The sequence below is a fragment of the Apteryx mantelli genome, chromosome 6 (genome assembly GCF_036417845.1).
Source record: "Apteryx mantelli isolate bAptMan1 chromosome 6, bAptMan1.hap1, whole genome shotgun sequence".
Classification (NCBI taxonomy): domain Eukaryota; kingdom Metazoa; phylum Chordata; class Aves; order Apterygiformes; family Apterygidae; genus Apteryx; species Apteryx mantelli.
Genome location: NC_089983.1, coordinates 26,277,749 through 26,297,101, shown reverse-complemented (window position 1 = coordinate 26,297,101; position 19,353 = coordinate 26,277,749). Strand labels below are relative to the sequence as shown.

General features: G+C 35.7%; 1 protein-coding gene across 2 annotated transcripts in view; it reads right to left on the bottom strand.

The window, feature by feature from the left end:
* Positions 1-19,353, bottom strand: part of OLA1 (Obg like ATPase 1) — a 111,698-nt gene that overhangs the window by 38,901 nt on the left and 53,444 nt on the right. For both annotated transcript variants that reach the window (XM_067299042.1, XM_067299043.1), the window contains 3 exons: positions 15,464-15,639; positions 2,618-2,698; positions 2,248-2,345 (listed from right to left, as the gene is read on the bottom strand). In XM_067299042.1, the coding sequence (XP_067155143.1) occupies positions 2,248-2,345; positions 2,618-2,698; positions 15,464-15,639 (355 nt within the window). The remainder of the gene's footprint in view (positions 1-2,247; positions 2,346-2,617; positions 2,699-15,463; positions 15,640-19,353) is intronic.

The window sequence follows — 19,353 nt, the reverse complement described above, 5'->3', positions numbered from 1 at the left end:
GAAAAAATTTATTCTGCACTTAAATACAAAAGCTATGTTGCATAAACAGAGGATTTAAAGCTGTAGCAGAGTGGCTGAATGAAGGAAAATGGCAATCTTTCTGGTTCTAGTAGATGCCTTTCCCTATCACACAATGTTTCCCACTCATAAATACATGACAAATACTTCCTCAATCATTTTTTACGAGCAGGGATGCACAGGGGGTAGTCAATGGCTAGCTTGAGGGAAAATAGGAACAGCAGGAGGCAGAAACTGTACTGAAAATGGCTATGTGGTAAATTCTCTTCTGGAACATCACTCAGCTACCCAGGCTTTGATCTTTCAGCTACAATTACACTAACATCTATGAGATCTGGATTTTTTTATTTTTTTATTTTTTAACTAAATCATTAATTGTAATAGAAATAGTTAAATCATTTCATTATACGATTCTCTGATACAAACATCTGATTTTTTACAAATTAAAAATTGTAATTTATACAAAGATTTGCTTTCAATTGGGTTTAACTATGTCATCATCACAACTAGCCTCACAAAAAACATGGGGTGACTGGCGACAGCTAAATCACAGACTGGCGTCTCCTAAGTAGTCTGTCTACCATTAGGGTCTGGGAAATGGTATTTACTGTACAATTAGAGCCAGTGAGCTCTACCTGTAATCATCCAAATACAGGTGTGAGGATCCTTTTTCGGACAAGGAAACTGACTCATCCATTTTCACATAAACTTTCATGTCTGTACTGTTATAGCAAACCTTAGGAAACCTCAATATTTGTACTTAAAAAAAAAAAAAATCACCTGACAATAACAGAGTAAATACTACTATCCTGATTTAGAAGACTTTCTTGGTTATAACCACTTTTAATGTTTAAATCATATTCACAAAATATTCTAAAGGGTAAACAAATTTGCACAAAATTATAAAGTTTGGCCAAATATGAAAAACTTATTACATTTGCTACCAAGTTTTATCTAAAGTCTGCGTTTTGGGGCTGAGAGTGGTTGCCATTAAATAGGTTAAATTTTATTCTTTAATACAAACACAAAATGTCTTGGAGTATCAAAAGGACAGTTTCAGTTGCAGTAATTTCATAGAATTTATTCTAATGATTTATTGGAGTTAACCATCTGACATTAATTATTGTTTTGGCTTCCAGTCTATGAATGTTTATTTTTCAGTTTAAAGCCTTCTCACTCTTTGATATCATATGGAAATGAGAATTTTTAATGGAAAATTGAAACCATGTGCATCTAAGTACTTAATGAAGTACAGGGAGAAACAGAGGGTGCACTTTAGGAGAATTCAGATATTCCGCTTTGGATACTTTTGATTTATTTGGATGAGTTACATGCATATATCTGTTCACAAACACACATTTATACATCTTTAAAGTATCTCACAAGTGTTTAAAGATCTGAATACTAAAAAAAGGGGTTTCTAACACAAAATATATTGCTATTAATTTTTCTTCATAGAATATTATTTAATTTGTTCCCTCCTCCACAAACCAAATGTTTATTCCTTCTACAGATTCCTATGACATGCTGTTACACTGTGTTTCTCAACAGCAGATACCCACCATGTGTCTACCATGCTAGGACTGGATCTTCGTCCAGTTCACTGAATGTCTGTTAGACTGATTCTGTAACCATCACATACTTAAGTCATAATATTGATGTCAGGAATACTTGACTAAAACCTGCACTGCTCGTGACATTAAGGATTATCGAAATAGGCTGATAAACTGCAAGCAAAGTGTGAACAGTGGCAAGGAAACCAGGCACCCAACTGCAAACAGAAGTGTAGTGTTAAAAAGTGCAATTTTGCCACAGTTCAAAAGATTTCTGTGCAGCTCACATAGCTTTAGTTCTCCGGCATGAAGGCTTTAGTCCTTTGGAATGAAAAAGATGTCATTCAGATAATCAGTATTACATAACATGATAAAACTGTATGTTTATTCAAATCAGTCTTTCTAAATCAAATCTATGTTCTTCATATCTACTGAATTCATATAAAAACATAAGGAGGGGAAGTATTTTTTTCTGTTCTGCACTTCATCCAGGGCTTCACCATATGCATTGTACTCAAGCAGCATATTGATGGGAGCGTAAATAAGAAAAGTTTAACATTAGCTTTTACTCCTATTTTAATTAACATTTGCTGTGATCTTAATGAGCAAGGAATTATTCACCACTGAAAAATGTGAAATAGAAACAAAGTTAGATATTTAACCTGAGCACACTCACCATTTGTTTTTCTTTCTAATGTAGTCTTTTTCAGAGAGGTTAACCAAGTAGATCATTGGTTTTGATGTAAAAAATAAGTGTTTGTTCAAAACATCAATCTAGAAGTGAAAATATAAGAATAAAATTTTAAAAAAGTTACAGCAACTTGAGTTAATTTTAGGACTCTCTTTTCTTCATGACATTTCTGAGAAGGCAACAGAATTGGAGCTAAATACATAGACTGCACTCTGGTAAACACCACACCTGCTGACAAATTTAACATTCGATACACTCTGAATCTGAAATCCAAAAAAAAGAAAAACCTTTAAAAACAGACAATAACAGGTAGCAAAATTAGAAGTCAGTGCATGGGATAAAATTTATAGCCTACCTCTTTGTCATTCCAATCATGATAGAAGCGGACAGCTTTCTTTTCATCAATTACCCAGGTTTTGATTTTGCACATTATGTCCTATGCAAGATCAAGAAAAAACAAAGTCAAAAACTCAGCTGGATATCAGAGAATTCTTTTCTATAACCAAGGCATCTAGCCATCAAGATACAAAATGTACATGCAAATTAAAAATTAGATAGTATCATTAAAAAACTAATTTTATTATCTCAGAGAAATAAAAAAATCACTACTTTAAAAGTCACTCAAGAGAAATGCTGAGTATTAAAGCAATACAAATCCCATAATTAGAAAGTTAAATACACAAGATTCAGTATCACCTCTCTTCATCAAAAAAATTAGCGGCGTTCATGAAATATATGTGAAAATCGGGACATTTTAGATTGCTTTTCAAACTCAATAAGACGCGACATTTGAGCATCCAGCGGGAGAGACCACATACAATATAAACATGCCATTAAGAAAAGGGACTGGGTGGGAAAAGACACAGTGAATATATATTTTTTTAAACTGTTAGCAAAAGAAATTGAGCCTATTATTGATGATCCACCCTTCAAGAAATTAATTCAAATGGCCAAAGCCCTTTTTATTCTGCATTAATTTTTTGCCAACACCTTCTCCCTCCCCCCCCAAATGAAACCTGCCAAAGCCTCCATTACACAATGGCAAGAGCCTTGCACTGGTGACCTCCAACCAGCTGCATTCACTTTCAGAACATCTCTCTCGGCAGGAAATCTAAAGGCCTTTTAGTTAGCAAGCTAGTGTGCATTCAGAAGGAGTAACTGCAGGAAGAGCCCAATGTGCTTTGTTTCTCTGGCCTTTCTTCACAGAAAGATTAATCATCTGTGAAATGGAAACGGCAAACAGCAAGTGACACAAACTGAACCCTTCAAGCCTTTCCTCATCAGTTTTGTGGGGCTGAAGCTGAAAGCTGCGTGTGGCAAGGTTCTCCTTACAGGCAGGTGTTAATAAAAGGCTCTCGGGTCTGAAAGGTCAAACTTGGCTCTTCTAGAAGTAGTACATTTTAGAGTCGTCTGTTTTTTGTTGTAGATAATTTATGATCATACTTTAAATAATGCATTTTTAAGGTTATAATTGACACAACAGAGAATTAAGATCTTTAAAACGCAAAGAAATATTCCCTAAACTGTTGGGTGCACAAAATTTTTACACTTAATGCTATGTGGCTGAAGCATATTTATAAACAACCACAAATAACATCAGTATTTACTTCAGTCTTTCTCAGTCTTGCAGTTGCTTTAAGGAAAAACAAGGAAAAAGCTCTTCTAAATCTTCAGATCCTGATTTGAAACCCTCCAGGAACAGGACTCCCCACAGATTTTAACAAGGAAGGGGCAAGCTAAAACTTTTAATGAAATCTAACATGTTCTGACTAAGAATAATCACTTTTACTCTCCGATAACTGAATTTCACTCATAAATGTTTAAAAGTGGCTAATATAACACCATTTCCTACAAGGAGAAGATCAAAGTGCTATATTACAAATGCATTATGATTAAAAAAGCACTGCGCAGCTTTGCTATTAACTGTTCTTTAAACCCTAAAAGGCTTCCCATAGATCTCACTTGGCACTGCATATACAACCTTTGACAAGTAATGTAGACCATTTTTATTCATTGCCTAAAATTGTAGGCAATTATGTGCGTCACACTGGCCACCTGCAAATTCTGAATGCCTGCTCCAGTTGTCAGAGCAAAAAACTAATGTCGGAGGGGATTAATCTAGGGGGAGAGAGTCCTCTTTAATGGCTCCAGCAGGTGAAATGGCCCAGCTGGTTACTATGATGAGTGGCCAGAACAGCTTATGTAGAGACATGCAACAAGATTACACATAAGGAAGAAAACAGCGGTACCATCTTATCCTTAACCCTATGTGTTTTTAATTTTTTAATTAAACAATATAAACAAAATAAGGGAAGTGATTCTACCAGGAAGTACTTTTCAACTAGGATCATTATCCTCAGCTTTTATTTAAATACATATATATAAAAAATCAACACAATCTCAAAGATTCCTGTCAAGCAGTGAAGGAATTCTGACTAGATAATATTTCTGATTTTAAGATAATTCTGTAGGTACCCATCATGTGGCTTCTGGCATAACAATTTCCCCAACAGCAATGCATTACTGCATATTAATTAGAGAGTAGGGAAAAAAAAGAATAACAGAAATTACAAGTTGAAAAAGCCAATTTGGGGGGCCTATGCAGCAATAAAATGTTTTTTAATCACACTGCAAGGGTAACTGTGTAACAGAACTTCCAGAAAATTTCTGGCATCAGCACAGTAAATAATGCTTGCTCTTTCTGAAACATATATAAGCACATAATTTCCTGTCAAAACTTCTCTCCCACATGGCTACCTACAGTTATACATTCCTAACCAATTTTGACAGACCTAATTTTTCACCGTTCAGATTCAGGTACGTAACCATGCAGTGTGCGGCTGCTGTCCTAGAGGAACAGGTGAATGGCTAACTTCCACCGGGAAGCCTGACCACCAGCTAACCAAACGCGCTGGGGAGAGCTGACAGCTGTATACTTGTCAGTCTCCTTCAGCTTCACAGAGAAGGTAACACAGCATTTGAGAACTTTCCGTACAAAAAAGACAGAAACTTAAGTAAACACAACATCCATCTCTGAAGCTGGTGCGGCAGAAATAGACAAAGAAAAAATTTGGAAATAATTATTCAGACAAAGTAAAATTTTCTTTGAAATATTCAGGCAGGCACAGTTAGCAGAATGTGAGGCAGACAGTCTGCAAATTAAGGAAAGAGACATGAGCACAGATTGCCCTTCATCATGGTGGTGTCCCATTTAAATGAGACTCAATACGATTCCTTAACAATAAATCTGTCAAAGACTAATAATAATATGAAGAAAGGCAACTTCCTCCCCATATTGCTTTTTCATTCAGCTGCGCCAATACTCTAAAGCCAAACAAATAAAGAGCAAAAGGCGTATTTCCAGTTCCATTTAATTTGGTATCATTTTTAGTTTTATTCATTGCTTCTGTTTAGGCCTGATAAAAGAATATGAACTGACCTTTTTATTTTCACTATCATTGCAATAGTCATTTAAACATATTTAATCATTACTCTAGTTAACTCCAAGATGCTTAATAACAGAATACAGAGCAATGATCCACTTTGTTTAATTAGTTCTGGTGTCCCAGGTTCACAGAATGGTTGAGGTTGGAAGGGACCTCTGGAGATCATCTAGTCCAACCCCACACTCTGAGGTCAGTCTGTCTCTGGCAGAATGATCCACTTCTTGTTTGATGATTGGGGTAGTCTTGTTTGGTTTTTCAGCTAGCAGTATTAGAGCAAGCACCATTTAAAATGCCACCAAAAAAAATCCAAAATTCAATTTATTTACAATTATCAAGGCATATGAAACACAAATACCATAAATATCAAATACCACTTTGTTTTAAACATCAATTGATTTCTGACTATATCCTTGGCAATATATTTAGCATATGTGAATGTTTAGTCTATTTAGCTGTATTTGATATACCGATTTTAATTTAAGTCCTGCTCTCACTTCGAAAAGAAGTAGTCAACCCACAGATGTTAAACAGGACCTTAACAGCAAGTCCCAACAGTATAAAGTACTATGAACAAATGGATTTAAATTGCGTTTAGGAGATTTATCAAGACAGGCTCATGAGACACTACTGTGTAGAAAAATGTGTATGCATGTGCATACATTAATACACTCTTTGGATGGATGATAGTAATGATGTGTGCCAATGCCAAATACTTCGTAGAGCATGAGGGACTAAACTAAAGCTTGGAAAACTCTCTTGCCCACTTGGCACCAGAGAATTGTGAGTTTGTTGTTATAAATTAAAAGGGCATGTAATTAACTTCCGCAAATTTAATAAAGAAGTAAGTAGTTGTGAGGATTATCACTTCACACTTCAAAGTGCAAGTGAATTCTTCCTGATTCTGCAGGCAGTGCTGAAGTCCCAGCTACTCTGGAGAGCGTGTGCTGGGGGTACCGTATTCTCCCCCCACCTTTTTTTTTCCATCCTCCTCTCTCCTTCAAGGGAGATATTTCTGGGAACCATGTGGACTGTTTCTTAGCACTTTACTCTTCTTTCCCTTCAAAAGGTCAAGATCTAATAACTGACCAGTCCCCTGCAAACCTTTCAAAAGCAGTAACTATGTTTTATTAAAATGTTTTAATGTAGACAGCACAATACCAAAGTAACCACATGGCAAAGGAGGCAAAATTGACCAAAATTCTACCAACTTTGGGGCAAGGAGTAGCTAAAGCCTTACTGTAGCTCTTAGTTCGCTCTCCTCAGTTCATACAGGAGTTTGACAGCATAGCGCATCAACAGTAAAAGCTGTAGCGTATAATTAATATGTTCACATTCCCCTAAGGAATCTGGCTAGGCAATGTAAGGTATTTTACATCAGAAAACACTGCATATATTAAATGGATTCAACATTACCTAACCAGTAGGTCTCAGAACGCAACTGTAAATAAACTCCAATGAGTGTGTTTCTGGTGGAGCTCCAAATAAATGATTTGCATTTTGCTTGTTATCATCTTTTAAAAACAGCCTCAAAAAGACCATATTAATGACACAGATTATTAGAACAATAAATGAGTAACAACATGGATCGCATGTACAGTGACCAGAACTGCTAGACATATTCACTGAAAGCAACCTGTGTGTTTAAATACAATATATACAAGTTCATACAGATATCGGGTGGGGAGGAGGGGGGATGGATACAGTGTTTACCAGGTAGAGGATTTCCTCCAGGCAAAAGTGAAAGTCTTGAAAGACTTGAGGGTCACAAGCAAATAAACTGTACTATAACTAAAAGACTGATACAATCTTTGATTTTATAAATAGGGTAATATCAAATGGGACTACTTCTACACTTATCTCTGCTGAAATACTGTGTCTAGTTGTAGTAGCCATATTTCAAGTAGCATAATGAAGAATTGGAGAAAAATGATAAAATGTTTTGAAAATGTGCTTATACACAAAGACTCAGTGTGCTGAAATCTTTTTCTTTTATTCTTATTATATCTTATTCTTTTATTCTTATTTCTTCAATATATACATAATTAACAAAGGACTTGCATAATACAGGCCTTTTCAAACTAGCATATAGAAATCAAAGAGCTGAAGCTTGACAAATACAGACTAAAAATGTGTTCTTATTTCTCAACAGTAAGGATAAGTAACCACTAGCACAGCTTATTCAAGTTACAGTAATTTATCTCTACCTATAAATATTTAAATAAAATAACTTATTATCCCCCAAGATTATTTCTTACAGTTGCACTGAAACTACAATGTAAGTGGGATATGCAAAAGATCAAACTAGGTAATCATTATTATTCCATCTGACCTTCCAAATAACTACAAAGTTTTTTCAGGTACAGATAGAGACCTATCCTATTTGAGACAGAGTACTCCTAACTAGCTAAACTTTGCTTCTCCAAAAAAAAAAAAATTTTTTATTGTGCCCAAATCAATTTCTGGGTTAATACAACAGAACTGGAGGGTGACCACAGCACTTCCATTCATGGTTTTCCTTGAAAATCTTTCTATTGGAAAATCAGTTCTATTTAATATAGCCACCATCTCTGTATTTGGGGGGGTGGTTCTGATGATTTAAAAGAGTGAAACTGAAGTGATAAAGTAAAAGTTTATTGTAAAACAATGTTTAGAAACAATGTTTTGTTGAAAGGACGATTAAAATTCTAGAGTTTGAGAAAAAGGCTAGGCCACATTTGCCAAGCGTTGGGCTGTTGTTGGGTGCAAGAAAGAAGAAGAAGAAGAAGTCAGGTACTGCATCAACTGGAGTGACAATGAGCTCTTCTGGGGTACAAAACAATGTCTAATCTCTTACAGTTCCCTTGCTCACTGACTTTAATAAAAATACAATGGGAGAAGTAATGGATATAGGACAAGTGTATTATCCTTTCTTCTATTCAGCCCCTTCTAACAGAGCCCTAACAAGCTGTACATGATAAAAGATTTACTCTGAATGAGATGTCAATAATGTTTATGCACCACTGCAAATACTTTCACCCAAAACATTCCACAAGCATCCCAGGCAATGTAACTAACGTTAACAATCCAAAAATTCTCCACTGCAGGCTAGCCTTATGGGTTCTAAGGCATTATACTTTAAAGGATATATTCACCTGCACCTTCTCAAAGAAAAAAGTAAACATGAATACAGAAAGCAGTGTATCTACAAGCGATTATTTCTAGCATTTCACATTTCCTGGAATTCAGGATAGGGAAATTGCACTGAAAAGAAAAACTACACATCTTCTGTAGAGATCCACTAATCTTTTCAGACCAAGTTAGTCTGCACACACTTATTTACAAATAAATCGATGTGTGAATGTTTTCATTCTAGAAGTGAATTACGCTTAGTAAAAGGTGTCTTTTTTTCCAGAAAACGTTCACTCTGTTCATACAAGAAGTTATTTTGGAGAATGTAAATCCTACTTAAAGATGACACCATGGCTTGATCTAGACATACCCAGAGAGATGTTCTTTGCAAGAGCAGTAATTTTAATCCACTGTTGAAATCTACACAGGAAAGATCAGCCTTGACAGAAACTATTTAAGCACTGACTTCTCTTTATCTACTGATAACATCAAAAGAAATCAAAATGTGTATTTACGCATTATGCACTTGCACCTCAGGCTTTCCTACCAAATAATGCACAAACATCTGCCATGGATATTTTCCTGTTATGTTCAAAATGTTCTTCAGAATGAACTTTAATTTCCTCTAAATACCACATTAAGCACAGTAAATGGTCCACTAAAGATTTTAGGCATAATTACATGCATTAAGAATACAAATATTTTCTTGATTCCCCATGATTTAAGTTTCTAATTATAACAGAAAAGCCACTGGCAAAAAGAATGTCCATAATATACATATACACTGTTCCACCTCAAGTGGAACAAACTGACCTCACTAACCCTCCTCAAAAGGGGACCAAAGCATCTGATTAAAAAAATAAAATAAAAAAATAAAAAACTGTTTTTTTTTTTCTTCAGCTTGGAATGAAAGAAAGGTGAAAATTCCCAACTGACATCATCAGTTAGACAAAATAAGAGCTCATCCATCTGCACGAAGTCTGGTGAACACTCGCAGTACAAGGTCAGCAGAATCCTGTTCAGTGCAATTCCATTTCATCAGAATATTGTGGGAAAGGAAGATTTTCATCCTGTTTTCATGTAGTATATTCATAATGAGAAGAAGAGAATTTACTTCATAAACAGCACAGAGCTAGTATCTCCCACATAGTATTGACAATTTTAATTGAACAAAAGCATCTTTCAGTTACTGTATTACAAATAAATAAATCGGGATGGACTAAGACATTAAATGGAAGGGAGGAAGAAGGGAGAAGAGCTACTTAAAACATCATTAGGAAGGTTCTGATGACATACACATATCTGCTGACAGATATTCATACTCTGTGGCTATGGTCATCATATCAATTATTCGTTCACCACCCATGGCAGTAACAAAACAAAGCTTGGTGCATGTTTTCTAATTAAAATGCACATTAGATAGTTCTGCTGCCATTAATTTAAAACAGGGTCTTCAACTGTTTTCTTCATAATTCCAATTATTTTTGCTCTAAAAACTGTGTTTAATTTCAAAAACTAATCTTATTTTAAAGTTGGCAGACTTTAACAATGGAATTTAGATATCTCACAGGACTTGTAAAAACATCCTTTCAACTGAAAGCTGGAAGTTCAAATACTGTGGACATTGATAACGACCTATTGTAAAAGCATCCTTTCAACAGAAAATTGGAAGCTCAAACACAGCAGACATTGATACTGACCTAAAGATCTTGTATTCCTATCACTGAAGTCACTAATCTGTGTGAACTCAACTATAAATAATATTCTTGTGGTCAGCTATATAAAACACGATACTACTACCACTAAGAATTAGTCTGTGTTGGAATTTAAGATCTGGTGCCATAACAATGGCATGAATAACTATTATCAGAGAGGGTCAGTCCTTAAAGACTAGAGTCACACGGGAAAGGTAATGAAAGAGAATCCAGTAACAATGTTCACTTAACTGTATTGCATTGTATCAACCTGAAGACTTCCTGAAAGTCCCATAAATCAAAAAAAATACATCTTAAAAATAAAGTTTTGAAATTGAAGATCCATAAATTTATACATGATACTTTAATTTTAATTTGAAGTCTCCTGCTACACGAAGATGACAGATGAATAATAAGCTAATAATAAAGTTTAACTCAACTTCTTTCTCACATGTCTCTAGAAACCAACACAGACAGACTTAAAATATCAGATCAGAATTGCTCTGATTGCTTTCTGGAATGATACTTGCCCTACTTTAATACATGCAAATAACAGGGGAATTTTTGTTCTGTAATATCTCTTTAGAAGGTTAGAGCCAAAACAATATTTAAAGGTATACTGAATCTGAAAGAACAGCACCCTTTGTAAAAGCAGAGTCATTTCTAAGAAGCTAGTGAGAACACCTGAAGAACATATAAAATTATATATGTAAAGGAAGCTATTCCAAGCCTGTCAACACTACGTGTTGCTGATCTTGGACCACATTGTGCCATTGATTTTTAAGTAGAACTTAAAAATGAGTTCATTGATGGCTCCTTAACAGCAGTTGGCCATTTTATTTCTGCTGACAGGGGACTGAAAAATCAATTCTGAGAGACAGCACAAACAGTTAACATGGTATTCAACTGCAAAGCCAGGTCACTGCACAAAGGTGAACTTACTAACTGTATGCAATCTGGTCTTAAAAGAAGAAAAATGATAATTAAGAAGCTAGACTATAGCTGCAAGAAGGCAGGCAATCAAATATGCCTCTAGATCTCAGATTTAAAAATGCTGACTGATACTGATAATTCTTTTTTTTTTTTTTTTAACCTCTTGGAGATTTCAGACTATCAAGTTACAGTTGTGGAGGCTTACTGATAAACAGGATCTTCTAAAGCAGACAATTCATATTTATGAAATAAGAAGAAGGACTTCAACTTTCAATTAGGGTCCATGAGCCACACAGTGAAATCCCCTTTGATGCCAACAAGAAGTTTACACAGGTCACTCAGATTACAGTCTCTTTGAAATCAGTAACTTTTCCTTAGCTTTCATATTAAGCTTATCATTATATTCAGCAATCAGCCAATGAAAAAACATGCTTGACTAAGATCAATACTATTTCTTTTCTTTCTTTACCTCCTCCTTCTTTCCCTAACCTTACATAGTGTTCTTCCTCAATAGATCTCAAAGTGCTTTTAAAAAAAATGGAAAAAATTAAAAATGCAATTCAAGTGCTAGATGTTTTGTTCAACAGGGTAAAGAAAGAAAGTAAAAGGTTAGAAAGCAACATGGGTAAAAAAGCTTTCAATATTTTGATTTGAATGAACCATAGAACTTATAAAACTCTCAACTTATTAAAATCCCTGGGAAATTGTATTTACCTTAAATTCTCCCCCCCCCCCAAAAAAAAGGATAAAAAAAGAAAACAATGAAAAAGAAAGGGACAGACTAGAATTTTAACACCATGACATTTTTGTTTAGTTTGGTTTTAAAGAAACAGCTACAAATACCAAATTGTTTCCTCATAAATGCTCAGTTTTCCTGAAAGAGAAAATAGCTGTGAGCACTCAGAAAACAGACAGGCAGAACATATCAGTAGTAACAACAAATAATCTAACAAAGGCAAATCCAGAGAAGATTTACCTTCCTTGCCTTAACTTATCAAGAAAACCTGTTTGAAAAACAATCCTTAACAATATTTAAGTCTATACTACCATCTTTTATGCCTTTTCTGCACTGGAAGGAGGAAGCTTTTGAATGGAGGCCTCTGGGAGAGGATAAAAACCACATGGAAGCAACATTACAAATAGTGATAGAGAGGGAACTCTTCATGCCTAAAGTTCATCACAAGAATAATTTTTGGAAGGAACAGCTAACTCCAAGATGAAACAAATTAGGAAAGTACAAAAAAAAAAAAATCAAATAAACCACCAAAACACTCTTAACCTTTGGCTACCAAGGTCAGGGAGGTCAACCTAACTATTTTTCTCACACATCTTTTATGGTTTCTCCCCTTGATCTGTAAGATGTTAACTGCACAAATCTTTATATACTAGATAAATGCAACCACAGGCCTTCTTCTCTGGAAGATAAACAAAACATCAAAGGAAAAAAAGCCCCCCACCCACAAAAAAGTGTAGGAGTTCCTTATATCCTAATGACTGAACATCTAAATAAACCCAACCAGTGGCTGGAAAAGCCAGAGAATTGCTGCTCTGAGCTTAGGACTGCACAAGTCTATTTGTAGAACCTGTGCAGGCCTGAGGATTGATTCATTAGGAAAAGAAAAGTATCCAGAGCTTCCACAGACCTTTACCATCAAAACAAAGGTCCATCTTACTGTCTACCCTACAACTCAAGCATACAAGTCAAAGGAAGACAAGCAAGCAGGTCTGGGATCAGCAGGACTCAAAGACCTGATTCCCTGCAGCCCTTCCCTGCGCAGATTCTCTCGTGCCTGTAGAGAGTCGAGTTCCTACTTGCAGCCTCTGCCTCAATGGGGGCAATAACATGTGTCCCTCTTCTGCTCAGGCACCCAAAGTCATGCAACAAAGGAAGTTAATACTTTCAAAACCTCTGCGGTCTTTGACAAACTTAGCTGAAACTGGTCAAGAGTAACAGATGTTACTGGTAATAGAACTGGCAGAGCAACAAGACTTCAAAAACCTTGTTTTCTGTGCAAAGACGGGCTAAAAAAACCCCAAGGAATGACTGGAAATATGAATTACAAACACAAGATGACAAACTTACTTTTACAGCTTAACTACAGTGTAACTAATAGGAGATTGAAAGAAGTGGCAAAGAAGAGGATGAGAAACTAAGCTGAAGAAAGAGTAATAATGGAGATTTCAAAGTTTTATTTAATTCATTTAAATTGAATTTTTAGATTTGAGATTTTAATTTACTGTCTCCCTTTATTCTAGAATAATCTGTCACGTTTTGTCATTCAAACACATACCAACTCCTATAGTTATAAAACGAGTACAAGTAGCTCTGTTATACAACAGTAACAGTAGAGGCCCATTAAAGTTACTTGATGGCCAATAAGAATTCTATTTAAAAAACACACTTTGGCTATACCTCCTTGCAACCACAAAAAAGGGTTGACTTCTCCTTAGCAGAGGAAGAACGCAGATCACAATACAGAACCCTCGCAGCGTTCAGACAAGTGCCCTCAAAACCTGGGTAAGAGCATTTCCACCAAGAGCCACAAGGCTGTTTCTAAAGATGGTCACATAAGAAAGTAAACAGCAGCAGCTCCAGGCTGGACCAGAACAGCATCGCAACACTCCTCATTTTTGTGATCTTGCACCAAAAGTAAAATTTAGCCTTAGGCTGAGAGGTTGCAGGCTGAACTCTGAAACTGCTAACTATGGACAGGATTTTCCCTTGTTTTTCTTCAAAAAGAATTAAAAGGTGGAAGACTGCATGGATGCTCTTTGAAACTCTAGGCGTAAGCTGCACTGTTCCTCTAAGCAGGTGCAACCTTTTGTAAAGAACAAAAATCACCACCCATATGTACCCAAGGCTGGGTTGACAGGTGTCAGATAAGATCTTAAAGGAAGCATACCTACTTCTCTCTCTGTGCTTATGTGAAAGCCTTCAAATCATCCTACAGTAGCTTTTTCTTCTGGCTTGGACCAATTAGGGAATAAAACAGTTTTAAAGCCAGATGAAGGCTAGTTCTCCTCCAACAGAAGTTACCAAGGAAGTGCTCTTAAACGCTGCATCAGGAAGATGAACATCTTCGAGAGAGATACTCAGTTCCACTTCCTATTCTTCAAACACCAGCTAGGGACAGCAAATTTTTTTTGTACTTCAACACTGATAAATAAAAACACCAGCACTGATATGGTAATGTTTTTCTTATCGCTTGTTATCTAAAAAGCCATGGGGGAAAACAATAGTTTTTACATCTTAATTGCTAAGCACAGATAGTCTGTTTCCAAATTGGTATGCTGTTGTAATAATCAAGAATATGCTTTATATACCACCAGAAATATCAGCAGAATATTAATGAAATAAAGACAGATTAATGACTAAACTAGTGTCAAAGTGTAGTAGACTCAAAAGTCAAGTGGTAGTTAAATAATCATTTACAAAAATATATATTTATGTTGATAACTATTATATATTTCTACTCCACAAAAAGACATCACTACTATCCTAACTGAGCTCATTTAAACAGCTTTCTCCAACAACATTCGAAAATTAATTTTAACTAGCAGCCTCTGTTTAACATGCACTAAAAGCCACGAAGTGCACCCACAGCGTGTTATCGAGAAAAAAAGCATTTACTTGGTGGCTACTAGGAACCGTATTATCTACATCAGATTAGAGTTTAACAACAGGAATAGTTCAGAAGTGACTACTGAATTTGAATTCAAACTAAACCTTTGATGCAAGTTTGATGAAGCATTGGCAAGTCTCATACAAACAGTGTGTCAGCAAGAAACTAAGCTAAACAAACAAAAAAAAAGATGATTAGCTTTATCAGTGCAATCTTATGCTGTCAACAAAGCAAATAGCCTATTGTAATAATTTTACAACTCAGTGTAATAGTTTAAAATACAGATAAAAATAGGAGTAGCATTTTGTATTATGCATGCAGGAGATGACAAATGAAACAATACAAAAAAATCAATGCGATACAGAGAGTGCTTAACAGCCTACTTTCTTTTACTTACATATTCAGGTTTCAATTTCTTGTCTCCTCCTCTCACAGCTACTTTTTCTAGCTTGTCTATACCCTGCATGATCAGTTCCTCATCTTTAAGTCTAAGTTCTTCGTGTATTATTTCAATGTCACGAACAGGATCTACACTTCCTTCAACATGAGTGATATCATCATCTTCAAATGCTCCTAAAACAAAAGAACACTTGAATTACATATTAAGCCAAAAAGACAGAAAAAAATATATTTACAACAGATTATTAAGTGTCATGGGCACTTGAGATGAAAAGGTAAAGTCAGCAAGTCTGGCCTACTTCCAGTACACAAGCGTTACCTGCAGTATTTTATACCATACAATTTTAATACGTTAATTTACATATTAACTCTAATATCCAAAGACCTATACAGGTACCTACAAAGCACAGTATTTTGCCGTTTCAAGAAAGCACTTAACAGGTGTAACACTTCTTTAAGAGTTTTTTCTAAATAGGAACAGACTAGAGCACCTTCCTGAAAATTGGTACCTATCCTCACCTATCGGTAGCAAACATGGCAGCCCAATTCAAAACTGTAACTGTTAAATATTTTAATACATACAGTAACAACTAAAAGACCCATGGAAAGAAAACCTTACAAATCATCCTGGCAACCCTCACTGGTTCACCAATTTCATGCATTAAGAAAAAAAAAAAGTTCTAGACAAAGAATTCTGAAGTTCTGAACGACTCTGTGTTTCCAAGGGAAACAGGGGTTAGAAAAAAAAGGCCTGAAATCATCTGGCAGACCTCTTCCCTGTTTCAATCTACTTTATCACTGTGGTTCTGACGGTGATTAGATAATGAACCACTCAGACACACAATTTACACAGCAGCTAATTTCATCGGCCTGATTTGAGGGTATGGTTTTTAGGGGGCCATCAAAGAAGCAGATGAAGGTGCATTTGTCATATATGAGTGACAACCATTCACACTATCTGAACAAAATGGTGCTGGCCCTTATTAGAAACACATGCTATTATCACATATTTAAAGTGCAGTTGAAGCCATAATTTCTAATTGCCAACTGGAAACATAAGGGTAAAACAACCAGATATTACTGAAGCATGTGTGCTGACTTCATGCCCTTCCGAAGACAATCTGGCAACATAATTCAACTAGGATTTAAATTATCACATAAGCAGCATCACAAGAAAAGAAATTTAAAAATCAATAATTATTTTAAAAATAAAAATATTTATTAGCAGTTTAGAGCAGTTTGTTACTTATTCCTAGATCAATTTTCAGAGTATTTGCATGCCTTACAAATCCTGTAACATAATAGACATGCCTGAGAAATAGACCATGAAAGAATCTTACTTTAATATTACCAAAATTAAATCAGACTGATTTTACAGAGAGAAAAAACAATGCACTTCTTGTACTAAATGTAACACAGAAAAAGGGCTAAATATGAACAATTCCTTAATTCTACTGACAAACCAAAAGTCATCATGCACATCTTAAATACAGTCTTTCCTCCTAACTTACTCAAAACAGTGGTTTTAGAAACGATATTTTACATCAAAACACGTGGTACACAAGTTAAAAACACTGTTCAAATACAGTCAAATGTCAAAATCATTTTCACATAAACTTATGAAAAGTCTTTGAAAAATTGACTACACAAAGCTTCCTCCCCTCCTGCCAGCTCACTCTCTCCGAAGACCACCCAAGAGCTCTCCTGGAACGAAGACAAGCACCTCAGCGATAGATGCAACCCTGAATTGCGATGCTGGTAGTGAAGTGAGAACAGGCTGCTCTCTGGCAAATGGAAACCCACCACACTAACCCACACAAGGCAAGTAAGGCCAGTACCCTTACAGTACCCTTTGCCTTCCTCACATCCATACCCGCATGCCAAACCCAGCAGTGGGACATGGGCTGCCTGGATGAACTTACAGAAGGAAACAGCATACTACAGATCTGCTCTAATTTACAAGGGAAGTACTGAACAAAAACAAGTAGGAAGATGTTACTGTACAGATGCAAGAAAACTCCCACCCCACCTGCCCAGCCTTCTTGACAGATTAGTATTTGTGCAGCTAAAGAAGTGCAAAGTTTATCTTTCTTCCTTGTATTAAGAAAAAAAGTGTGCGCTACCAAGCAGTATGTAGATAATACATTCTGGAGTTGTCTACATCAACTTTTTGCATCAAGGGGTAGAAAATAAAAAAGTTGCTTAGTTATCCAAAAACAATTATTTCAATGTTATTCCATCCCTATAAAAATAAAACAAAACAATACGTTTCACCTTTGCTCTCTTCTCAGCCTATTAACCCATGGATATTCCAACCATTCTACTAAAGTTTTTCTTTAAATCTTCTCCACCTGTCAGTTGTCTTCATGCTTATATCAGCAGCTATGCTGCAGCTGGTTTTGGCAACATCGGTGATGAGATACCCATGTCTGGCAACAGGCACTTGCTTGGTCAAGTAAGAAGGAGTCTCTCCAAGAAGCTGATGATTTCCCATTTCTATGCAACAGTGTAGCTTTGCCTCCTCCTCATCCATTTCTTGATTCTTCTCATGGAAGAAATGGAGACCAGTTGCACATTCCATTAAAACATTGGATTGTGAGCTTAAATTTTCAATGCTACATTTAGAGGAAAATCACATTTCCTTTTTAATCACATTTTTCTTTTTTATTTTTTAAGTTATCATGAACATTTAGAGGAAATAAACGTAAATCTCTTCCTATTGAGACAATCACAATCCATAAGAAAATGTGTAGGTATAAGATTTTGCACACACAAAAGGCCCTCAGATTGGACTAAATGTCCAGGCTTTGGCACAAATTGAGGGAGTCTTCTTGATAAGCAACAGGCATTAAGCTTTATTTGTGAATCTCTTGTTCACGGTTTCGCAATATTGATTTCAGTTATCAACTTAAAACAGATCAGCCTCTGACTCCAGTGATTCAAAGACATCCAGAAGCGAGACAAAAGGGATATCCACGGAGGAAGAAAGAGTGAGTGAGCATGAGAGAGGAAGAAAGCAAGCATGAGAGCAAAGAGAGAGCAAAAGAGCGAGAGCGCACACGAAAGAATACACACGCGAGAAAGACTACAATGATGGGAGAACTTTAGTTATAACTTCATCTCAATATCTATGCAGGCTCTCATGTGGCTGTTATGCCAGCCTCAACTTAGTTTGTAATGATAGACTAGCCCAAATCACATTTAGTATTGCAAAGAATTCAATTCTCACCTACAGAACTGAATGAATGTAGACTCATCCAAGGATCTCAATAAGAGGAATTGGTGGTAACCTTAAGAATTAGGCTCTATGTGAGAAAAGAAATCTCCTGGAAAAGGGAAAAGCCAAGTTGTGAGAAATTAACAAAGTTATATTATTAAAATAATGTTTTACCCAGTCCCTGGTTTATAAAGCATAGTCCATGTAAAAAAAGTAATAATAAAAAAAAGGAGTTGTAAAATTAATTCAAGAAACAGAACATACCAGAAAAGAAGTGTATATTATTTGCAATTTACATTCTATGAAGATGAAAATAAGAACCATAATATTAATCTGCAAATATTACTTAATATAGTTTGTTAGCAGTATATTTCTATTTATTAATATGCCTCTTTGCCTGTGCTATATTAGTGACTAAAATTCCTCAGTCAAGATCTTTAACTCCCTTTTTTTAGGGAACATGATATGATTTCCCCAGCATAAAGGGCAACAAAACAAAGCTCAAAGGCTCTATTTTAAAATATAATGAATAGAGTACAGAGAATGGCATTGCTGTCCAATCAAAGATAGGTGGCAACACTTGTATGATAAACAATGAGATAGGCAAGGTGGAGACAGGCCGTGAACTTTGAGTCAAGATAAGTAGTTGGTATCTAGCATCATGTTGAAAA